The following is a 12,123-nucleotide window of genomic DNA, read 5'->3' on the forward strand; positions in this document are numbered from 1 at the left end:
TGATTATGCACAGTCAGTGCTTTCAAGAGAAAAGTAATGACATAAGAGGTGCAAACACTTAGTTGCTTGGAGGGAATATGCTAGTTGCACAAGGTCCACCTTTGTTGTGTGCAAGGTGTTCACTTTAAAGAGATCAGAAGCACGGTGTTCAGAGTATACCTACTACCAGATATTTTCTTTGAGATTTCCTGGCTTGCAAGAAATCACCACTTAAGCTGCTCAAAGTGAACAAAGAAATACAGACGTCACTCTTCATCACAGAGAAGGGAAGAGGAGTTAAATACCACAGTCAGTTCAGAACCAGCTACATCAACTATTGAAGGAAGATGCATTAGCTCCAAAAGGGATTTCCATCCAAAGTCTCAGCCACGTGATGGAAAGTACTGGCAGCAGGGAAAGGGCCAGGATTGTGGAAAACTGTTAGGACTGTATAAATGCACTCTTGAAAGACGTAAGGAGATTTCACGTCAATCAAAACAAATCTGTTTGTTAGAAGGACATTAGATTGATCTGTTTTTTCTGGTTACACTTAGTCTTTACTCCACTACCGTGGTCTAGCACGTAAAACCCATCTGCTCTAAGAGCAATGATAAACTTTGAGAAAACCATGAAAGACTTCAAAGTGACTGAAAACCAGGACCTTAACTTTTTCCTTCCAAGCCTACGTTTGTCTCCATAAAGTAAAACATTGGCTTTTGTGACACAAATCTTTACTATATTAGACATATGTTTGTTAATAATAAGTCTTTTAACCAAAACATATACAATTAATTTGTTGAAGACAAATTCATGTTAAAAACAGGAAAAAAAGATCAGGGGAAAGACACTGGAACATTCACAGTACTTAGACTGTATCTAAGTTTCATGTCTTTGTTTGTTTGTTTTTTCAATGAAACCTTTACTAGGACACACAGATTCCCAGAAGGCAAAGTTAGGAAGGTGACTGCAAATATTTTCAACAGTTTAAAAGTAAGTGTACACTATGTTTTCTCCCAATTTCTAACAGACACATTCACCACAACAACAACAAAAAGAGTAAAATAAGTAACTTTCTTCATAGACTATGTGGGTTTTCAATCAGCTTTGTGGTAGGCTGCCTAAGTTGCCATACTATCAATACTTTCTTTAATATACTTTATGTTACCCAAGGATAAAGCTACGAAAGCATTTAGCCAAAATTACAGATGTTTAAATTTTCAATTAAAGCAAAAAAAACCTCAAAAAACAAGATTTCAAGTCTTACCACTTTGTGTTCTTCTTCTGCAACAACAGGAATGTCAAATTTTTCAACATCTTTAAAATATATTAAAAAAATTGTTACAAACATACATTTTTGTATGCTTTTATACAGCTAATTAAACCATCTCACCTCTTCAAATGCTATGACAACACATTAGGGCCAGGAAAGTTCAACTCAGTGTAAGAGGAAATCTGTGATATATGAAGGCAGGTGCCTGTGCAGAGACCCAGACTCTCCTCCTTCCCTGAGCCAAGGCTGGCCTCAGCCATACCACCTAGAAACAGTTCTCTGCCAACATCAGCACAGCACCTTCAGAAAGAGTGCTCACTAAAACATGCCAAACCAAGCCAAGGCAGACACAAAAAAACCCATGGAGAGCTGCATACCTGTGCCTAAGACTACACCTTAGCCCTCTTTCACTTCCTAGCATGAATACCACCTCATAGTCCTTTCCCACACAAAATCCCTAGAAGTAATCAGTAGTTGGCTTGTGCAAAGGGTGCAAGATTCACCCAGAAGATGTTATAAATGTTTCTATTACAGTTCACAGCACTATGTGAATGTATTAGGAGGTGAACTCCTCCCACATAAATCCAGCAACCTAAAAGTTGGTGTCTAGCTAAGCAGAGAAGATGGGCCTCTCCAAAAATATAGGGAAAAGCTATCTCACTCTATAAGACTGAAAGGCAAGAGGGATAAACAGCCTTTTCCCAGTGACCACCTCTATTAATTCCCACCCATTAGATTAGGCTGAACATGCAAAATTAGCTGAATCCAAGGAACTATTGTCCTATTCTTATCCCACCTGTCATACATTAAATCACAATCCATCTCCATTAGTCAACTGATCTGCTCTGAATTTATATAGACAGCTATAAAAGTCTCTTTTAGCTTTTTTTAGAAATAAAGATGAATGCATGAACTAAGCAAATAATTGCAAAGCTGGCCGTTCTACTAACATTGAAAAAAAGATCCCATTAAATTATACAATTTTTGAAAGCCATTTGGAATACCTAGAATAGCTCACACCCTTTTTTTTTTCCTATTTTTTTTCCAATGGAAGTCTACCAAAAATATAATCTATAACAATCATCTCAAAATAAAAGAACGACAATGTACTTTCAAAATATTAACTCACATTTATCTTCTGAAACTAGCAAAAGGCGACTTCCTGTAGAAGTATTTCTGCCTTCAACTGGATAAAGAAACTACACAGAAAGTTTCACAAAAGTAAGTAAACAACCAAAGTAGTTTAGAACAGTTACCTAAAATATTTTTCTTTAGTGGGGTATTTACATATTTTTAAATTAAGATAGGCACACTAATGATATTTAATTAATAAAAATACCTATTATTACAGACTAATAGTCAGCAGCCACTACAGTTGCGAGCTCTCGGGGATTGAAGAGAAATAAAAAAGTAGCCTTCCTGTCAGAGAAGTATTCTACATCAAACATTTTATGATGTTTCTCATCTTTTTAATTCTATGAAGAAAGATGGGCACACTATCTCTGCAACAGCTGCAAGATAACATGAGATATTTCTGCATTCAACCACTTTTTCTCTCTAGCATAGCGGATTAAAAAGGTTGATATTTAGATTAGTTGAATAATTTACCTGCACTCGAACACAGCTATCCACAGCTTTTAGGACTCTCACATTATTAATGGGATGAATTTCAATTAGCAAGGTTAAATACTTGGACACTGCAAAAAGAACATGTTTTAAATAACATTCTTTTTTATACACAATTTTGTTTTCTAAACAGAATTTACGGGGAGAAGGGGCGGCAGGGAGCAAAAGGGTACAATATTTCTAAAAGTTAAAACAATTCATTTGTAGTACCTGACTGTAATAGCCGACTTACTCTTTCTTCCTCTGTATATTGACGGAAGCTGACCGCTAATGGGGAAAAAAAAAACCCAAACAATACAACACAACCACAGTGAGCATTTGATATTAATATTATTAAATCTTCTTGGAGAGCAAGCATCACAATATTTTTTTTACCAAAAGCATACATGTTAAAGGAACAACAGAAGCACTTCTACCTATCGGAGGCATGTATAAATGCAGGAGAGGAAAGTGAACAAAGGGTGAGTGAGTGTGTCTTAGATTTTTGTTTTAATAAAAGAGCATATTGTTACAGCTGTGTCTTTATGTTGCCATCTACGTTACTTGGTGATGGATCCACTGAAATACATAGACCACTGCAGGTAACATAGGGGTCAAAATAGATTTAAGTAATTCTAGACCCAAATGTCCTACTAAACTAAATCATCTTTACCATGACACACAAAAAAAATTAATGATAAAATACATATTTACCCAATAATGTCCTTTCATTGTTGACCGAACAACTGATTATGCATAGATCCCTTTCAAACATATAGAGGTGCTGTAAAGAAATACATTAATGCTAATAAATATTTAACTACATAAAGAACCCCATCAAATTACTCCTCCTTAAGAAAACACTGCTGACCAGTACACCATTTTTATTTTTAAAGCAAATCATTTCACAGCCAGCAGAACCATATTTCAAGCCTCAATTTTATCGCTCCTCCTTTTTCTCATTTTTTTTTTGTTTCTTACTCTTATTTTTTGAGCTCTACATTGCCACTAAAGCAGCACAGCAGACATTTATGTAAATACAAAATTTTACCCATTTTATACTGTTATGGGGACACCTGCAAAGGCCTGTTATCATGATTCCAGCCACTGAATTACAGTACTTTCAATTTTAGAACAATTTCTTACAAATGGTAGCACCAAACAAACTGAGGATGCCCACATAGCACAGAAAACCTAAAACATTTACTTCTTAACACACATGTTCCTTGAGAAGAGGAGTAGAAAAGGCTTTAATTGGTTGTTTAGAAATAAAGATTGCAGACGTGACACTTTACTACTCCCAAGTCATTCAGATGTTCTGTAATGTTCTTTATCTGAATACTACTGAGCATCATTCAAATAACTTCTCTGGTCTCTCTTCTGTTCCAAACACGCATACACTCCTTAAGGACAAAACATACTGTGTTGCAGGCATCAAAATCTGAAATGCTACAGCACTGTCTTCACCAGGGAGAAGTCTGGCATGGCTCTCACCTCATTTTGTTTAGTTTGAAGATCGTACAATCCAATGTGAGTACTTCTCTGATTTCCCTATGGATGAAAACAAATTAGCACTGGCAATGTAAATATATACAAAGTTAAACATTGTTTTCATTTTTTTCCTACCACCCTCTCCTCTTCTCCCAGCCCCTTGACACACATCCTCACACACTTCCCTGTCCTATAAACAGGCAGTTAATTATCTAATTCCAAGAAAGCAAGGCAAGAAAGAGAACAAAGATTATTCTTTTTCCTTTTAGAACTAACACATGGGACAAAGCTGAAATGTGGCCAGTTCACAGCCCACAAGCCATTGCATAAGCCAAGTGCCTCTCTCTCACTTTGGTTCTGAACTGGTTTTCGTTATAGGCAGTAAGGCCAGGAAGCGAGATGTCTGTACCAGACTGAAAGGGGATGCTACAGCCCCTGGAAGATTTAAGGCTGGTATCCCAAACTTCACCAATTTGGTGGGTCATTGCTCCAAAAGGGAGCACAGAAACATCAGATATCACCAAACACAGCTTCCAGTGGTCTGGCTGCAGGCTGAAAAAAGGATTCCAGCTCTGCCTTAGGAAATGATCGTTTGAAGGCTAAACGTATTTCACAAGCCCAGATGACACCATTAGCCTGCTGCCTTTGAAAAGAAACGTCATACACAACCTTTCTAGCTTATTGATAATAACATATAATGATTTTGCTTCAGGCACTTCTAAGACTATACAAATCAAAACTTTTCTTCTTGGTAATTTTTGCCACACTTTAAATTTTCAAAATACTAAAAAAAAAATTATGCTTGGCCGCTTATATTGTATATCAAATCTAGCTGAAGTCCATTAATGTACTCTAGGTATAGGCATTAAATTGCTAAACTGTTGAAATTAAATCCAGCCCCATAGGCTTGTACTGAAACAGTGAGCATCTTTGTTTTTAACTACAGCTTGGGGGGAGAGGGAAGAAATCTGGGGTTACTTACAAAGTTCCGGCATCTTGCTTTGTGAAGTTAAAACAAAAGCCTGAGTATTCTCTTCCTAAGGGGTCTATTTCTGAGTGTCTCATTATTGTTGTGGCAATGACAAAAGTCTCTGACTTCTGATTTAAACAAGGAAAACAAAATGTCTTTGTACTAAGACACAGGCTTCAAAAGCCTACTAATTTAAGGTTAAGCAAGTGCTTTCGCAAAAAACTATTCTTTCCAAATGTGTCTGAAACACCAACATCCTCTGTACTTAGCTACTGAAAAATATACTTTACAAGACTGGTAACAGGACTACATCGGTGCTCATATCTGTGCATAAACTAGCATGCTTGTTTTCACATTTACTCTAAAGATTCCTGTATTGCCTTGCAAAATAGAAGTTGACACTAGAATACACTTCTGTTAAAAATATCTTCCTTTACACCAACTATCAGTGTCACAAAAGACAGACACTTTCAAAACCACAGTACAATGCAATACTCTAAAATAGCTTGAAAATAAAGCTCATTCTCCACCTTCCCCTGATTTCAGGCAGAATCCACTTGATTTTCTTCCATTTAGCAGACAAAGGTTGTTTTTTATTTTTCTCTATTAGAAAACAGGCCAGGGCAGCTCAGTTTAGTCTACATTCTTATTTGTGCACTATCCTCACTGACAATGTCACAGCTACAGTTTATTGCTATAAAACCAACAGGAAAGGCTCACAGACATATAGCTGTCTTGCAAAAGTGGTAGCTCATTAGTTATAAATAGGTTATTATGAAGGGGGGAGAGAGTGAGAAAGAGATGCTGAACTGCCTTAATAACTCAGTAAGATCTGTAGTTTGTTAGAAGTTGTAATCACATTGTGATTTCTCCAACCTAAGCTTAAGGAAACAGAAGGACTAGCTGCAGACACAAAAAGCAGTCTGTCTTCCCAGGTAAGCTTTCCAGTGTGATGATATTTATTAGCAGAATAGAATAGTAATGCACAAAGAATGCTTATATTTTAGAACAAGTTTGTAAAAATTTAAAAGAAGTGTCAAACTGGGGCCTAAAACTACTTGTCATTCACTAATATGCATACATCAAGACTCTTTTTTGTTCTATGTAAATATGAATGGACGCTCCTCTAAAAAGGTTTGCAGTAAACTCCAAAACCACAGAACTGTACCCATATGTTGTCAATGGACTGTTTCAGAAAAAAGGAAACATTTGGACTGAATCCTTGTTAAGTCAGCAGTAAAGTATAAAAAGACAGACACAGAATACTCCCAACACTTGCTAGCTTTTAGCATTCTACTCTTGAGAGAGAGGAAGAAAAAAATTTAGTCCTGCTGTAAGGTATCACAGTCCCAAGGTGTGACTGCAGCTGACACAGACATAACCGGTTTAACAAAAGCACAGACATTAGGAAAGGCACAGTATTAGCAGCTCAGGACCCAGACAGTTCAAGGCACTGGGTAAGTGCTATGCAGCTACAGCTTGGGCACCCACATGTGCTCCTGCCAATACACAAGCCACCTAAACTAACAGGAGCTTTGGGGCAGACACACCCACATGTTCTTATCATGCACACAGACAAGTGTGGGCGTATCGACTCCCATTGACATCAACAGCACCTAAGTGGGTACCAACACTTTCAGCTGATGAGCAGAACTTTTATTTATCCAAGAAATAAATGTGTACTACACACTATGAACAACTTTTCTCTGGGAGAAGCATCATATATTTAATGCAAGACCACCTTAAGATACATTTGTTCTTTGTGAGAAAACTCCAGGAAGTTATCTTCCAGTTTTCCCATTAGCAAGTGTGGAAAAAAAACCCCAAACAGTTATAGTAGAAACAAACAAAATATGTCAGCATCCTTCCCAATAGAGGAATAAATAGATGCTGGTTCTTCAGCAGGCTGACTCACTCAGGAGAAAAAGATCATACTACTTTATCATGTTAAGAGAACAGGAAAAAAAACAGCAGCATATCCTTCAGGACTGCATTTGAGAGGTGAAAACTGCAGCAGAGCTGTGCAGTTTGCTAGTTCCAGTTCTCAGGCTTTGTCATTCAGCCATTCCTACCACACAGGCTGCAGAGGTCACATTATTCCCAAAACTAGGAAAGAGAAACTAAAATGACTCCTAGTCTCCTTCCAGTGACTTCCTATTCAGCCTTTACCTCTAGGTTTGGGGAAACTAAGCTTAGGTGTTTAAATCCTCCTCAGAGTCCTTGGCCTGTTCAGTCAATGGAGTTTAGTGGTTATTTGTCCACATCCTCCACCACATGCACCTTCTCCCAAAGTACAGGCTACAAGCGGCCAGTTCTCTAAACTCCACCAACTGCTTTGACCAGATCCCTATTGACTACAATGGGGGCTTCGACATCTAGCACGCAGGCAGACACCCAGGTTTAGATGTGTGAACCCCAAGCTACAACTCATCCCTTGTGCCAGCTACAAGAGCCGGAACAGCTTAGAAGGCACTTGGACTCTGCTGTCCAAAGTCCAAAAGAGTTTAGTGAGAGATTCCATAGCTGCTAGAAAGCAGCAATATCACGTATACACAGTACCAGATCTCCTGTTGGGAGCTAGATGGGTTACTCACATTAAGTCTTTCTAGAGTTTTGAGCAATGAAAAAAAATAAAAATCTTGACACATTCTTTAGTGTTGTTTTTACGGTTACTGTTGTCTTGTACAGAAAGGAACATGTCTTGTACTAAAGGAAACATCCACCCACAGTTAAACTGTATTATACCTTGATGAAGGCCTCACCTCTTCCCTTAACCCTAGGGAAGCTGGAGAGTTTTAACATTGTTGAGCTGGAGGGGAACAAAAGGCAGCCCTATTCTACTGGAGTCTGCTATCTCCAGTCTGCATTCTTCAACAACCAAGATCCTCCAGAATCCAGCTGGGTCTACAGATTTCTCTGAGACATGCAAAAAAGAACCGAACCACAGATTGTCTTATCAAGGGGTAACCTTCTCAAACCATTTAAAAATATCTTTCGACTACAAACATTTTGATCTAAAAGTGATACACATGCCATGGAGAGCAGAATCCTGTGTTAAAAAGGATAGCTCTAGATATTGCACAATATCAAACAAACAAGGGTTACTTCAGACTACTCGCAATAAAGTGCTACAGACAAATGTTGAAGTAACAAAGAAGAAAGGCAGAAGCAGAGTGAGTGTTAGATAAATGACATCTTAACATATATATTGGTAGAAGAAAACATATTGAACCAAAGCAGCGCACATGAATTTAATAGTCAGACTTCCCTGAGAAATTCTGAAGGTGAAAGAATGTGCTGCTTACAAAGAGTTTATCTGTTAAAGAAATGGCATTTCACTGAGGGTAAGATCCTGGCCCTCCAAAAAATCAACAGCAAAAACCCTAGGGACTCAATGAGGTCAGTATTTTACTCTCCATTTCACCATTCTTAAGCTTTGTCTGAAGTGGAGACGGGTATTTTCCCATTGTCCAACCTCCCCAGGTTGTAATCAGTCAAGTTTTCTGTTCTAACCCTCAGCAAAAAATTTTAAACTACAAGGACTCAATTAGGCATAGATACACATACAGTGTTATTATTTGCTACATTTTTATTAAGTTCCAACACACACTCACCTTCCAGGTATAAATAATTTTTCCATTTCTTTCAACATTTACAACATAGAGTGTTGATGAATTCTCGGAAGTATCTGAAATGGTAAGTATCAAAAGGCACGGGATTTTCATTTGAGCTGATTCATCATACCATTTACGCACACTTTAAGCAAATTTACTAAATAAATTTTGACATATAAATACTTCTTTGTACATGCCAAAATTACTCCCACCTGGAAAGAGAGAGAGAGTATTTCTTACACCATGATTTAAACCTGATAAACTTCAACACAAAATAGTTAAGGGGTTTCAAAACGCACAGGAAAGAATTATTAACGTAAACTCCTAACTCTTCATTATAATTGTGATTCTAATGGCCACTACCTTTTGTGATGAAAATGGAATGTGCTTTTCCACTATCTTCCATTCACAGAAACAAAAAAAAAATTCGCATTTATCCATTCATTATACACAAGATGGGGTTCAAACAGTTAAGTTGCACTCCAATTATCAGAACACTTCAGGGAGACAGAACTAGCCCCAGGAAGGTGTCACTTGCTCCCACCTGCCCCTTCAGCATCCCAAACTATTGCCTGGAAATAAACTACATCTTCAGAGATGAGTTCTACAACAATAATAAACACACACTTGCCCTCACCAAAGAATAAACCAAAACCCCAAGAACAACAGGATTCAACACCATATATATATATATATATGCAACATACCGATAAGTATAAGGGAATTAGGCAATACAGGACAAGGGACATAACATGGGGTGCAAACAGGGCTACAGTGTGAGTAGGGCTAAAGGGGAAACAGATGAGCAGAAAGCTAGGATGGACACAGAAAGAGAAGAGTGCATCTGGACAAAGCAGCACAAAATAAAAAGTAAAGGAAAACACAAGAAAAAAAAAAGATAAAACATTGTACTCAAGGTGATAAAAATGCATACTTTCCTGATGCTGCTTTTCTATTTTCTAATCACTGCAACCACCAAAAAGGCATTTATCTCAGAACTAAAATGGGAAAATTTGCCCTTAATTAGGTTGACAGCTGCATGATTAGTCCTAGTTTTAAGTAAACAAAAAGAATTCTCCACAAGTCTCAGCAATCATTTAGTCAAGTTTGACACTATTTACTTTGCAGTTACCACAAAGCATTGATAGAAAGAAGACATGTGAAACTTAGTTTCACAAGCCTGGTATTATAAACTGGCTTGTACAGCTTGCTGTGATAAGAAAAAAAATTTTTTTACAAGTATCATCAGAAGGAAAGAAATTATGTATTTTGTTGTGGGAGGACAATGAAAATCCTTAGTGTACATTTAACAATGCATCACTTTCTACGGGTTTCAGATCACACAAAGTACACCATAACACCACTACGTTAGGGCTAGCTGGCAACAACAGAGAAAGCCTCACATAACGCTATATTCTGCTCTTCTTCTAGTGGAAACTTCCCGGAACTTAACCACCACCTCAAACTTTCAAAATGAGTACTATGGTCTCCATACTTCTCTCTCATATAATACTTCCTCAGCAGAACAGAATTTAGCTAGAGAAGAAAGTCCACAAGAAATCTCCACATCAATGAATTTCTCTACCACCTGACACAGAGATCTTAAATGTGTTGAAAAAGTTCCATGTCAGAAGCAAGTTTCATGCCACTGAACACTGTCAGTGGGGATATTTGCCAAAGAAGAAGTGGCGATCATCTCTGCCCTTGGAAAGTCCTGCAGTAAAACTCTGCATATAGAATTACAACTTCTTCCTCATCCCCACAGCTCAGACCAGCAGATGAAGGGCTGCAAAAGAACCAACCCAACCTGCCTGCCCAGCAAACTATTCTTATCAACATACTCAGGAGAATGCAGTTTGATTTCCTGAAGGCCATTATATGCAGCTCATACTAAAATAAGTGGAATAAAGAGAACAAGGCTGGTTCTCTTCACTTGCCGCTCCCCTTCCACTATCATAACTACTCCCAGCTCCCATGCAATTTCAAATTCTCACATGCTATCAAGGGCTTTCAAGTCATCAGGAACAAAAATAATAAATGTGAATAACTATAACATCTGAAACCACTGACACAAGAGTACCATGACTCCTAAAAATTACTTGCTTTCTGTGAATAGGTATTTCTTTGATGTTGAAGTGAATCTTTTTAAATTCTTACCTCCCATCTTCACATTCCTAATACAACAGCACTAATCAGGAAAAAAAGTCAGTATGCACAGACAAAAGTTGAAATGCAACACAGCAGTGCTGGTAACTGATCAGACACACCTTCCAACTTAGATCCTTCTGACTCTGTATTACCAGGGGCATTTATTGAACGAAGAGCCTGTATTACATTTTTAAATTTTTTTAAATATTTTTTAAATAAAATGATTGTCCCTTTCCCAAACACAAGTCAGCATCATTTTGAGATCATTATGACATAAATGCATAGATTAACTGTCTCATTGATTTCATCATAGATGAAGCGATAAACTCATAGATGAACTGATTACGTGTGGAGAATTTCAGAATTTTACCTCAAACCCCTTCAGTACACCATTCAGCAATTGTTCAGTGAACTACCTAGTATATATGAAATAATTTTTAACAGATTTTGCAACTGATGGCTTGGTAAATAATTTTCTTTTATAAAACTAAAAAAAAGCTGATACTTGCTAGTTTACCTCCAAAGCAGTTCTTTTGAAACTATTTGATAACAACCTCTAAACATGGGAAGCAAGTTAAATATTTTAATTAAAAGCAACCAAAGGAGCTGAGGTTTTAAGTTCATCGCACAAAGCATCAATGATGATCTATTTCTACTAAAGTAATAATTATTACTGGGTTGTGTTGGTGTTGTTTGTTGGGGTTTTTTTAAGACGAAGGTTTCCATCAGTTTCTGAAAAGCAGAACTGAGCCATCTGCCCTGCAGATGAATGAGAACAAACACAAGCCAAAAACCACAGGGCCAAGAATACAGTGGGGACATTCTTTTTTTTTCCAACCACTACATCAAGCACTCGCTACGCTAGCTATCGCACACTGCTGTGACAGCTAACACTTTATCTAATTTTAACTTGCAGTCATTTACCACGTAGACAGAAGTGTTTGGTCCCCCCTCCCACCCCCTGAAAGGGAAGTAGTGTGGGAGAGGAAGGCATGTTTAAAGTCTTTTGGGGGGAGGAAGAAAAAAAAAACAAACAAACAAACAAA

The 12,123-nt window shown here is 37.6% G+C and overlaps 1 protein-coding gene across 1 annotated transcript in view; it reads right to left on the reverse strand.

Annotated features, from left to right (window-relative positions):
• Nucleotides 1-9,040, reverse strand: part of GSAP (gamma-secretase activating protein) — a 43,250-nt gene extending 34,210 nt beyond the window's left edge. The window contains exons 1-7 of the mRNA XM_009882917.1: nt 8,930-9,040; nt 4,349-4,405; nt 3,569-3,638; nt 3,086-3,142; nt 2,858-2,946; nt 2,379-2,448; nt 1,244-1,293 (exon numbers count right to left, since the gene is read on the reverse strand). Of these exons, the coding sequence (XP_009881219.1) occupies nt 1,244-1,293; nt 2,379-2,448; nt 2,858-2,946; nt 3,086-3,142; nt 3,569-3,638; nt 4,349-4,405; nt 8,930-9,040 (504 nt within the window). The remainder of the gene's footprint in view (nt 1-1,243; nt 1,294-2,378; nt 2,449-2,857; nt 2,947-3,085; nt 3,143-3,568; nt 3,639-4,348; nt 4,406-8,929) is intronic.
• Between the last annotated feature and the right edge of the window lie 3,083 nt (nt 9,041-12,123).

This window comes from Charadrius vociferus, unplaced genomic scaffold (assembly GCF_000708025.1).
Source record: "Charadrius vociferus isolate BGI_N301 unplaced genomic scaffold, ASM70802v2 scaffold32, whole genome shotgun sequence".
NCBI classification, from domain to species: domain Eukaryota; kingdom Metazoa; phylum Chordata; class Aves; order Charadriiformes; family Charadriidae; genus Charadrius; species Charadrius vociferus.